At 45.4% G+C, this 12500-nt stretch overlaps 1 protein-coding gene across 1 annotated transcript in view; it reads left to right on the top strand.

Moving 5' to 3' along the window:
* Nucleotides 1-12350, top strand: part of grk3 (G protein-coupled receptor kinase 3) — a gene marked incomplete at its 3' end in the record, with an annotated part of 31151 nt that extends 18801 nt beyond the window's left edge. Inside the window, 5 exon segments of the mRNA XM_029768955.1 lie at nucleotides 8879-8952; nucleotides 10244-10345; nucleotides 10630-10704; nucleotides 11917-11978; nucleotides 12299-12350. Of these exon segments, the coding sequence (XP_029624815.1) occupies nucleotides 8879-8952; nucleotides 10244-10345; nucleotides 10630-10704; nucleotides 11917-11978; nucleotides 12299-12350 (365 nt within the window).
* Nucleotides 12351-12500: the final 150 nt, after the last annotated feature.

The raw sequence follows: 12500 nt of genomic DNA, 5'->3' as shown, positions 1-12500 counted from the left end.
GCCCTGCCTTTCTAAACCAGGAGCTGGAGGGTGTAGGAACGGCTGGAGAGACCTGTAGAAGGAAAGGAAAGTGGGTCAGATGAGTGGAAAGACTGAAAAGTGTCGAGGGAGAGAGGTCGTTGTCGACGCGTGTTCGCCCGTTCCTGATTTGATGGCCGACGTGTGGGATATAAGGCTAACCGGTGTGTGCCATGCATTATTCATAGACTGACCTTTTTACTGTGAAGATGAGCGTAGTGTGTTTGAGTGTTAGCTACAGCCCCACAAGCACTCCACAAACACACACACAATATTCTGGCCTCTTTTCTTTTGAAGTTGTTCAATCACTTTGTTTTTTTTATATATTCGTAGCAATCGTAGTAAATACCTGCAGTCAACCTGTGCAATGCGTTCAGAGATGAAACCGATCACGTTCTCCGTTCATTTGACATTATTAAGCCTGTATAGTTCTCCCCGGAACTGTTGAGCCAGTCACGTGTGTGTTGGTAAATGGCACAACGGGGGGGGGTCCAGCTGTGGATTGACAGGGGTCGTGTTTTGTTGTTGTTGCTTCGGGAGATTGATCAGGGACGTGCAACTATAGCGTTCCAAAAATAGCTTTATTTTCATCAGATGCAAACAGAAGTGCAACTGATGCGCAAAATGTGTCCGATGCCGAGCAGAGATTACTACAAAACGAAGCATTTCAGATCTGCGTTTACCAGAACGCAGCAAGATAAGAATGAAAAATCCCACCTGAAATACGAGGGAATTCTGCGTTAACACGACCCCTAAGTTTAACTTGCTGTCTTAAGCAAGTGGCTGAATGAAGACGTGGACGGGGCACGATATTGTGTTCGCTTTCTGCCGCGTCTGATACGTCGAAGCCGTTTTGAGATGAGTTATTTGTCACGCTGCCACTGCTATCTTGATTTCCTCGCGGGTTTCTTCTCCTTCTGTTCTTGGTCTGTCTGCCTGTGGGGCCCTAGCGACTCCAGACTCCACGGAGACGCAGCGTGTAGACATGCTGCCGGAGAGCCAGGGCTCTTAACTTTGACGTCAAACTTTGTTCATTTGCACAAGGTCTCTGGTTCACATTCGCCTTGTAAACGTCTAACGTCATCGAAATTGACATTCGGTAGCTCCTGTCTATGTATGCATAGCCACGGGAAGTAGTGTGGGGGTGCTGCGATTGTTAAACATAGATATATATATATGTGTATATATCTTATCTTTCTTTTGCGTTTTTACCAGAGGTGTGATGCTGAATATTTTTTTGGTCCATGCTGAAGCCGTCTGGTCTATATCGGTCTGCTAATACAGAACTAGTAAAGGCCCAGTGCACTAGTTTTGTCCCCCCAAAAATGTACTGAATGTATTTAAGTGTTTACTAGCAGTTGTAACTTGAGTCTGATAGTTATCTTTGCTAAACAGTTCATCTGATAATACTTGGCATATGAAAATACTCGCTTGATATGTTTTCCAGTTTCTTGAAATACTTTGCAAATGCAACCTATTTCTATGTGAAAACTGAAATGATCAATTCCTTCCTTTTCCATTATAGTAGGCTCTCTTATCCAGAGTAATTGCATTAGTGAGTGCATACATTTACATACTTTTTCGTACTGGCCCCCCCCGTGGGAATCAAACCCACAACCCTAGCATTGCAAGCACCATACTCTACCAACTGAGCCACATAATCACATCATCACAAACCACTTGATGTTTCAATGTACTCAGTTACTGTATTGGCCATTGTTTTTCTACATGCTGAGAGAAAGTCTACTGGTTCAACCCCACATGAAGTGGTTTGTAAGGATGGTAAGTTAATACAGCACAAAAAAAAAGTGGTTGTTTTCCATGTTATTTGATCAATAAAAATATTTAATTTGGATGTTTTGTCTTTGCGCGTAACTGCACCTTTTTAATGTTTGAGGACATGGTTTTGTTCTTTCTGGATTCCATTAGAATGACAATTGCAGAGAAAGGGACAGGACAACTCTTAAAATTTCAACAATTGAATCCTGAGAAAATAAATATATATATATATTCCATGGAGGCTGCTAGCGGGAAGTAGGGGTGCTGAGGGTGCTACAGCATCCCCCGGGAAAAAATATTTATTTGATTTTTGACATATACATACATATGTGTGTGTGTGTGTGTGTGTATGTATATGTGTATGTATGTATGTATGTATGTATGTATGTATGTATGTATGTATGTATGTATGTATGTATGTATGTATGTATATATGCATATATATATATATATATATACACATATATATATATATATATATGTATATACACATATATATATATATATATATGTGTGTATGTATGTATATGTCAAAAATCAAATACATATTTTTTCCCGGGGGATGCTGTAGCACCCTCAGGACCCCTACTTCCCGCGGCTATGTGTGTATATATATGTATAACTTTATGAGCTGGATTGCCTGTCTGCAATTTGTTTATTTTCGTTTGTGCTCGTTAGCATATCTAGCTAGCAGCCTCCATGGAAATTCGCAAGTACTTGTGCTAATTCCGTTAGCATTCTGGTAATAGACGCCCGATGGGATTTTTTGGGGGCGATTTCTAGAGTCCCCTTGTGCACTAAGCCGGTAATACCATACATCCTGGTGTGAGAGAAGGACGGTATTACAATTTGAAAATCTGAATACCGCCCAGCCCTACTTCACAGGCTCATAATGAAACAGGAGGTTTGACTGCATCTGGCGTGCGTGGGCGAGAGGAAGCAAAAGTGGAGAGAAAGGAAGGTAGCAAAACACCAGGAAGTTGGTCGTGTTGAAATATCTGTGGTACTTAAGTGCTGCCAATACCTCATACGGTGTGTGTGTGTGTGTCTGTCTGCTCTAAAGTAGCAGGGCCGCAGACCAGGGTTGTAAATTAGCACCCCCCCAAAAAATGTGGCTGGTCAATGTTCTATGTATTTTTTATCTACCTGCCACAGTGGCTTGTGGACCAAAAATGTAATTTCACACCCTGCTCCAGACTCACCTTTTCCCTGGTGCCCACTAACCTTTTCTCCTGGTGCCCACTAACCTTTTTCTCCTGGTGCCCACTAACCTTTTTCTCCTGGTGCCCACTAACCTTTTCTCCTGGTGCCCACTAACCTTTTTCTCCTGGTGCCCACTAACCTTTTTCTCCTGGTGCCCACTAACCTTTTTCTCCTGGTGCCCACTAACCTTTTTTCTCCTGGTGCCCACTAACCTTTTTCTCCTGGTGCCCACTAACCTTTTTCTCCTGGTGCCCACTAACCTTTTTCTCCTGGTGCCCACTAACCTTTTTCTCCTGGTGCCCACTAACCTTTTTCTCCTGGTGCCCACTAACCTTTTTCTCCTGGTGCCCACTAACCTTTTCTCCTGGTGCCCACTAACCTTTTTCTCCTGGTGCCCACTAACCTTTTTCTCCTGGTGCCCACTAACCTTTTTCTCCTGGTGCCCACTAACCTTTTTCTCCTGGTGCCCACTAACCTTTTTCTCCTGGTGCCCACTAACCTTTTGTCCTGGTGCCCACTAACCTTTTCTCCTGGTGGAACCAGACGATGATTTGGTAGCACCATCATTATTTTTTGCTGTCTCACGGAATAGAAAAAAATAAGTTTTTTATATATATATATATATATATATATATATATATATATATATATATATATATATATATATATATATATATGTGTATATATGTGTGTGTGTGTCATTGACGGTACTTTATTATTATTTATTAGACCCCTTCGCGCTCTAATCCCGTTAACGGGATTGATTTTGACAATAGCCAGTGGAAAATCAGAGCGCCAAATTCAAAACAGCTAAAATCTCATAATTCCATTTTATCAAACAATCAACTATTTTACACCATTTTAAAGATAAGATTCTCATTATTCCAACCACATTGTCCAATTTCAAAAAGGCGAAAGCATAAAATTAGATTATGTTAGGACATAAACTTCACAAGAAGAACCACACAGCCATTTTCCAAGCAACTAGATGCATCACAAAAACCAAAAGTACAGCTAAAATATTCACTAACCTTTGATGATCTTCATCAGATGGCACTCATAGGACTTCATGTTCCACAATACATGTATGTTTTGCTCGATAAAGTTCATATTTATATCCAAAAACCCCATTTTTACATTGGCGCATATTATTCAGAAATGTTTTCCCTCCAAACCATCCGGTGAATGAGCACAATGAGCACAAATATTACAGAAATACTCATAAACTTTGATCAATATTATGCACAGAATTATAGATAGACTTCTCCTAAATGCTACCGCTTTGTCAGATTTCAAAAAAGGTTCACAGCGAAAGCACAATTTGCAATAATCTGAGTACAGCCCAGAAAACACCAACAACTAGCAAACAGAAACCCGCCATCTTGGAGTCATTAAAACTAAGAAATTACATTATAAATATTCACTTACCTTTGATTATCTTCATCAGAAGGCACTCCCAGGATCCCCAGCTCCACAATAAATGTTCGATAAAGTTCATATTTATGTCCAAATACATCCATTTTGTTTGCGCGTTATGTTCACTATCCAAATCCACAACGCGCGTGCTTACTCAGTCCAGACGAAAAGTCCAAAAAGTTATACTACAGTTTGTAGAAACATGTCAAACGATGTATAGATTCAATCTTTAGGTTGTTTTTAACATATATCTAAAATAAAATTCCAACCGGACCTATCCGTTCTCTTTAGGAGTGAATATGAACTCAGCTCGCTCCCAAGTCCCTGCGCGTGACTGAGCCCATGCCTTATAATGGGACACCTACTTCCATGGGCTGTTATTCCCTTCAAATTCACCATAGAATCCTCAAACAAGGTTCTAAAGACTGTTGACATCTAGTGGAAGCTTTAGGAAGTGCAAAATGAACCCTAAGTCACTGTATACTGTAAAGGCAATCACTTTAAAAAACTACAACCTCAGATTTCCCACTTCCTGGTTGGATTTTTCTCAGGTTTTTGCCTGCCGTATGAGTTCTGTTATACTCACAGACATCATTCAAACAGTTTTACAAACTCCAGAGTGTTTTCTATCCAAATCTACTAATAATATGCATATCCTACATTCTGGGCCCGAGAAGCAGGCAGTTTAATTTGGGTATGTTTTTCATCCGGCCGTGAAAATACTGCCCCCCTATCCCGAAGAGGTTTTAAGAGGTATAATCGACTACTGAGATGGTATTCAGTAAACGTGTTGTTTCATCGAACACGTCCATGCAGGAATGCATGATTCAATATATTTTTATGCGCAACCTGATCCAGTAATTGTCGTGAATTCTGGGTTGACGATTATGCTATTGTTATATTTGACTGTTAAAATAGAATGCAAAAAAAAAGATGTATTTTGTTCAATAGAGATGAATTTGCCTATGATAGAGATGAATTTGCCTACATCTGAATGTGCACTAATATCATGGGCTTATTTATCTGGGGCTACTTCACCACCCGAGTAAAGTGGAAACTCAAAAACACGTTAGCTAGATCGAGAGTGGAATGAGTGGGTCGCTCGTCACAGAACCAGGCCCCTACAAAACGGGCACATTGCAGGGCAGGGACTTTCATTACAGGAATCATAAGGATAATGCCCATTTACTGTTTGACCATTACTGTTTGACCGAGTCATGGTTTTAGCCTCCTAAAAAAAAAAGAAATAGGGCGTTTGGAGTGAGGTGACCATGTAGAATGTGCAGCTCGCGCTGATGCGACCAATGCATTTTGCTACGTGCACAGCCAAGTCAAAGGGTCAGAAAATGTGACTAAATGGTTGCAGTCTGGAGCTCTGAGCAGGTTTTGTTCCTCTTGAGCGTAAAAGTGTTTTTTTTTCTGGTTAAATATGTGTGGGGACGGTTAAAGCGTGAACACACACTTTTTCTGTTATGATTAGACACTTCCTGTATAGTGACGAGAGATGGAAAGACGGAACAGAGAGAGAGGGGGGGGGGGGGGTGTCTACATGGATATATTGAAGGAAAGACATTGTGAGCCGGAAGAGCGAGAGAGCCAGGAGAAAGACGGGAGGGAGGGAGAGAGAGAAAGAGAAATGAAGCTTCCTACATCTGAGGACTGGAGTGAAAGAGTGGAGATGGATGGAGGTGTGTGTGTGTTGTGGACTGTTGAGCTGTGAGTTAGGGAGACTTAATCACCGCGTTATATTTAGCCAGTTCAGGTGATTCCAGTAATGACACAAAGCCCAGAGAAGCATATGTTTCATCCTAGGTGTGTGTGTGTGTGTGTGTGCGGGCGTTTGGTGTGTGCGCTCTCTGTGAGACCATTTGGTTGAATTAGCTAGTGAGCGCTGACGTGTCCTGTGATTTGTTAATCCCCGACTCCAGTGACATATAAAATCTCTCTCTTCCACCCTTTATTCCAAATAACACCCGTCGTTGCCCGGGTGGGTGGGTGGGTGAGTGCGTGCGAGCGCGCGTTCGTTGCACGCACACACACCCTCGCTGCAAACAAGGATCCTCTCTGCACACATTAATCCTGACATGCGAGAGTGTGTGTGTGTGCCTAGAGGTCGCAGTAAGGCAATTCTTGTTCCCTGGTGTGTGTGTGTGTGTGTGTGTGTCTGTCTGCGTGCTACTCTGACAGGAACAGAGGAGGACTGGGAGAGGGAGGGGCTTGGCCTGGAGAGGAAATCATGCGTAGGGCCTAGTGAAGAGATAAAGGAGAGGGGGAAGGGGAGAGAATGAAAGTAGTTTGTTTTTCCTCCCTGCATTCTCCGTGTGTGTGTGTGTGTGTGTGTGTGTGTGTGTACTCAGCGCGGGTCAGATGGATGCCATTGGAGAAAGGAGACCCACAAAAACGCACAAGTGGGGCGTCGAGCAGTATGTAGTGTTGGGAGGGTTTTTAGCTCTGCGACAAGGCCTTGTGCACTTTGTACTACAAAGGGGAAATCTGACGATTCGCTCATCATCCGCAATGTACAGTCAATCCAGTCCCCTCCCCGCCGAGACCATCTCACGGTCTTGTGCTGCCATGGCTCAGCGTCAAACGGCGTCTGCCACAGCGCCTCCTTTTTAACTGGGCGTGCGTGTCTGATTTAACGTGCGCGCCGGTAGCTGGCGAATCGAACGCCGTCTCTTCAGACGGTCGCCTTTTTTTAAGTGAATCAGTGGGACAAATGAAATGAGATGAGATGCAATTCCCTCCGTTCTGAGGTAGTAAACAGTGCATCATTCTCACTCCCTCCCTCCCCCCCTCTCTCTCTCTCTCTCTCTGGGAGGTTATGAAGAGACACTGCTCATGACAGCTCAGTTAATTAAAGCCTCTGAACTCTGAACTGCAACGTTTTTTGGGCTGGATAGGTCCGTGCCTAGTTCATACACAGTCTATGAGCAGAAGTCTTGTTTTACATCGATTATCCAGAAAATCCCTAGATTGAAAGCGACTGTTTTTCTGGAGCCTGTGCCATTCTATTTCTATTCCCCCCCCCCCCCCTTGGCAATTTGCGTCCTCGCCAATGAGCTTCAGCCCCTCCGCTCTTTGAGTGACAGCTTGCCAGAAGCACACACAGCTGAGGGAGAGCGAGGATATGGGTGCACGTATATGATGTAATACGCTATTTTCGGGGCCCACTTTTGGTCAGTGAACTCCACTTTCAGAACTACTGGCTAAAAAGTATACAGAAGTAAACAAGAATCTCTTTAACCGCAGCACACTCGTCCATCTAGTTTGTCGTGTGCGTGCGCGCGTGTATTTTGTGTGCCTGCATGGTGTGTGTGTGAGGGTACTCTGTGTGTCCGGTGTTACTGTGAGATGACCCCGTTCTTTAAATAACCTTGTCTACCTGTGACAGGGAGGCCAGAGTTGACTGTTGTGGTGTTTTGTGTGAAGTGATAGTCGCACGGTCGTAGAGAGGAGACGGGCGAGTGAACAGTGTTCTAACGTCCCCTCTTTCCTTTACTCTCTCGTCTACCATCCTCCTTACTTCTGTCCTCCTCTACCCGTCCTCCTCACCCCGAACTTCTGGTAGCCAAGGTTTCTACCCGGGCGTGGTTGTCCACCCCCTCGTTGTCGCCTGTGCTTCCTGGTGGGCGGCGAGGCCTAGACGATCAGTTTATGGGATTTCGTCTGACAATCGACTTGATCTGTATTGCTCTGCTCCCTGTGGTTTTAGGGCCACTCGTATTTTTACCGTCTGTAAACCCACACTACTAGATCTACCGCTGCAGAGAGCGCGATCAGGCGGAGGAAGGATTTGGAGCGAAGGGGAAGTGGGTGGCGTCGGAAGAAGACGCCCAGTAACCTACGTGTTTGTTTGTCTCTGCAAGGCTGTTCCCCGTGTCATCTCGTTAGCCCGTCTATTTTAGCAGCAGTAATGCTAATCGGCTAATGCCCCGGGAAGAGACGGACACACGTGCCGGGAAGGCAACGGGCGGGGGTTACCACGGCGACGCCCGGGCTAGTTTCTGAGCGCCGTTTCCGATGGGTTCCCGTAGATGGTGTGTGTGGCGAGCGTTTTTTTTTTTTTTTTTTTTTTTTGGCGGTGGTCTGTAGACAATACGCAGACTGTAGAGGTGTGAGATGATGGTACTATCACACCCTGTCATTGTGCTCCGTCTGAGGCACATTGCAGACTGTGTGTGTGTCTGATAGGGGATTGGCTCAATGAGATGAGAATCTTGTTCTCTTAAGGCCAATCCACTACAGGCCTAAGTCTCCAAGGAAAGGGCTGTGTGTGGAAGTCAACCCCAGCAGCTTTGTTGCCAGTGACGTGGACTTCCCCTGCAATTAGTTCAAAACACACACACACACACACACGTACGTGTACACAAATAGAATCGTATAATTTAATATGGTAATGTCAAAGAAACAACTTTGTGTGTGTGTGTTCTCGCTGACGGTGTGTGTTTCTCTGTTTCAGGTTTTCTTCTGTTCAAAGATTTCTGTTTGACTGAAATCGACGAGGCCGTGCCACAGCTCAAGTTCTACGAAGAGGTAGGAAGTGCACACGTACACTACATGACCAAAAGTATGTGGACACCTGCTCGTCGAACGTCTCATTCCAAAATCATGGGCATTCATATGGAGTTGGTCCCCCCTTTGCTGCTATAACAGCCTCACACACTCTTCTGTGAAGGCTATCCACTAGATGTTGGAACATTGCTGCGGAAACTTGCTTCCATTCAGCCACAATAGCATTAGTGAGGTCAGGCACTGATTTAGGAAGATTAGGCCTGGCTCGCAGTCGGCGTTCCAATTAATCCCAAAGGTGTTTGATGGGGTTGAGGTCAGGGCTCTGTGCAGGCCAGTCAAGTTCTTCCACACCGATCTCGACAAACCATTTCTGTATGGACCTCGCTTTGTGCAGGGGGGCTTTGTCATGCTGAAACAGGAAAGGGCCTTCCCCAAACTGTTGCCACAAAGCTGGAAGCACAGAATCATCTAGAATGTCATTGTATGCTGTAGCGTTAAGGTTTTCCTTCACTGGAACTAAGGGGCCTAGACAAAACCATGAAAAACATCCCCATACCATTATTCCTCCTCCACCAAACTTGACAGTTGGCACTATGCATTGGGGCAGGTAGGATTGTTTGCGGCTGCTCGGCCATGGAAACCCATTTCACGAAGCTCCCGAAGAACAGTTCTTATGCTGACGTTGCTTCCAGAGGCAGTTTGGAACTCGGTAGGGAGTGTTGCAATAGAGGACAGACGATTTTTACACCCTACAGCACTCACCGGTCCCGTTCTGTGAGCTTGTGTGGCCTTACCACTTCCTGGCTGAGCTGTTGCACTTAGATGTTTCCACTTCACAATAACAGCACTTACAGTTGACCGGGGTCAGCTCTGCAGGGCAGACATTTGACGAACTGACTTGTTGGAAAAGTGGCATCCTGTGACGCAGCCATGATTTGAAAGTCACTGAGCTCTTCAGTACGGGCCATTCTACTGCCAATGTTTGTCTGTGGAGATTGCATGGCGGTGTGCTCGATTTTACACGCCTGTCAACAACAGGTGTGGCTGAAATAGTCAGAATCCACTAATTTGAAGGTGTGTCCACATACTTTTGTAAATAAAGTGTATATCTTTCAATCTGTCTGCCCCAACTGTCTCTCTCTTTACCCCTCGCTCGCTCACTCACTCACTCACATTGGTCAGAGAGCAAGAGTCTAGTGTGTTGTCTGTTGGATTTGCGGGCATGTGAGACATTTGAGATTAGGCTAATTCCATGGTGTGTTTCAGAGGAAGTGTGTGTGTGTGTGTGTGTGTTAACCCCTGTGTGTGTCAGATTAAGGACTACGAGAAGCTGGACTCTGAAGAGGAGAGGTTGTGCCGTAGCAGACAGATCTATGACGGATACATCATGAAGGAACTCCTCTCCTGCTCACATGTAAGGACACGCCCAACACAGAGTAACAGAGTCGCCTAAAACCGTCCAACCCCGTCAGCCTGAAATGTGTTCTGTTCCTCTCAGGGAGGAAGTTTACATGATTAGACACAATGGAACACCCCGACCGAACTAAAACCATTTGCATGCCAAACTGCACTGGGAATGACTCATTTGTTGTTGCTATATTTGTTTCATGACCCTTCTCTTTCTCTCCGTCTCCTCCACCCCCCCCCCCCCCATACTCTTGTCGATTCCCCCTTTCCCTCTGTTTCTCTCTCTCTCAGGCCTTCTCTAAGAAAGCAGTGGATCACGTTCAGACTCACCTGGCCAAGAAGCAGGTGCCTCCCTCTCTCTTCCAGGTGAGAAACACGCGCTCGCTGACCCCCGTTCATGTGTCTGTGCAGCCCCACGCCGGGGACGCAAACTTTGCTGCTTTTCGCGGGGCAATATTCGCCGTTTCGGTTCCAAAATCCACGCGAACAGTGTGGATGCGAAGCAGCAACAACAACAAAGGTTGGGATGGGAGGGTCTGTTTCTCATGTGGAAATCATTGACTGAGTACAGAATACATCCCTACGCTTCCTACAAAAACAATGTGAAAGTGACTTCAGAGCGTGGTGTCATATCAGAGTGAGTGCTTCGTGGGCAGGCTCTGTCGTCTCTCCACGCCACAAACCGTGGGGGGGGGGCTGTGTGCAATGTGAGAAGTGCTGAAATACATTTTTACTAATTTAGAAGCACACAGGCATAGAAGTTGGTCGTATTTACCCGAACGTCTACTAAAGTGCCTATTTACATAGTTTTGTTCACGTGCTAGGTCATTTTTCAATGTTTACGTTTGGAGCGACTGCTAGCCAAGAGACATTGGCGATTCTCCACCGTTGCCGCGGCAACCTCCCCGTCTTAAAGGGACAGCGGAACGTTTTTTTTTTAAAATCTCGCCTAAGTGACTCGTACTCGAGCGTTGTGCTCGATTGAGCGTTGGACACTCCAAAAACCCATTTATTAAATTCACATTTTAGTCTGTTTCTTACCGTTAAAACACTCTTCCCTCAAGTACTTTCGTCGTGCTCGTGTACTCCTTGTTTCAGTAAATGAGTTGTCGTATTTTAATTCCGTTAACACCCGGTAGTGCACCTGGCAATGTGTTGGAGACGCGAGACGGGATTTGTGTCTTCCTTTTCTTCAAGCACCTCCTATAGAACCGCTTGTCAGGTGCAAATGCGTTGAAGACTGATGTATTCATATCTCTGGACACGGAGATGATCATTGCAGGTCACGATGAGCCTTAGCACCCCTCCCCAGGACACTATTTGCAAGTGTGTATTATGGACTTGTTATTGTCTGAAAATCAAGAAATGTTCTTGGGCTTCACATGGATTTTTCTTGCGTTTCCGTGCGAAAATAACGTTTTTGGGGGGGGGCCCTCACCAGTTTGCATCCCTGCTTACATACTGGGCGTTACACTCACGCTCTCTCTCTCGCTCTCTCTCTCTCTCTCTCTCTCTCTCTCTCTCTCTCTCTCTCGCTCACACACACACACTCACTAACTCACTCCTGTTTGTGTTCAGCCGTACATCGTGGAGATCTGTGACAGCCTGCGAGGGGTGATCTTCCAGAAGTTCATAGAGAGGTGAGACTGGGCTGAGGCGGAGGGGGGGAAGGGCAGGAGGAGAGGAGAAAGGGAAGATGTTGGATAAATGGCCAGAATGAGGTGTCTGGGGGGGTGGGGGGGGGCAGGAGGAGAGGAGAAAGGGAAGATGTTGGATAAATGGCCAGAATGATTGTAGTTTTTCATCCTCCAGGTTTAGAAGAAAAGTGCTTTTAGTATCCATTCATCCATTTGTGTCGAAACAGAAAGGCGTCTCTCCACACTACCACAGTCTGTAGGCTGGGGGCTCGAAGGCTAACCTCTATCTCTTCATCTCTCCTCTTGTTCCTCGCTCTCGCCAGTGACAAGTTCACTCGTTTCTGCCAGTGGAAGAATGTGGAGCTGAACATCCATGTGAGTAACGTTGTGGTGTATTATTCTGTGTGTGTGTGTGTGTGTGTGTGTGTGTGTGTGTTACTCATGTAAGCGTCCTGATGAAAAACCTTTCCATGAACCTTCATTATAAGCTATTGTCTGAAGTGTAACCTCACCCCCCCTTCACTC

Source organism: Salmo trutta, chromosome 12 (assembly GCF_901001165.1).
Source record: "Salmo trutta chromosome 12, fSalTru1.1, whole genome shotgun sequence".
Taxonomy (NCBI): domain Eukaryota; kingdom Metazoa; phylum Chordata; class Actinopteri; order Salmoniformes; family Salmonidae; genus Salmo; species Salmo trutta.
The sequence above is the reverse complement of the archived record's forward strand: the minus strand, read 5'-3'. Positions and strand labels throughout refer to the sequence as shown.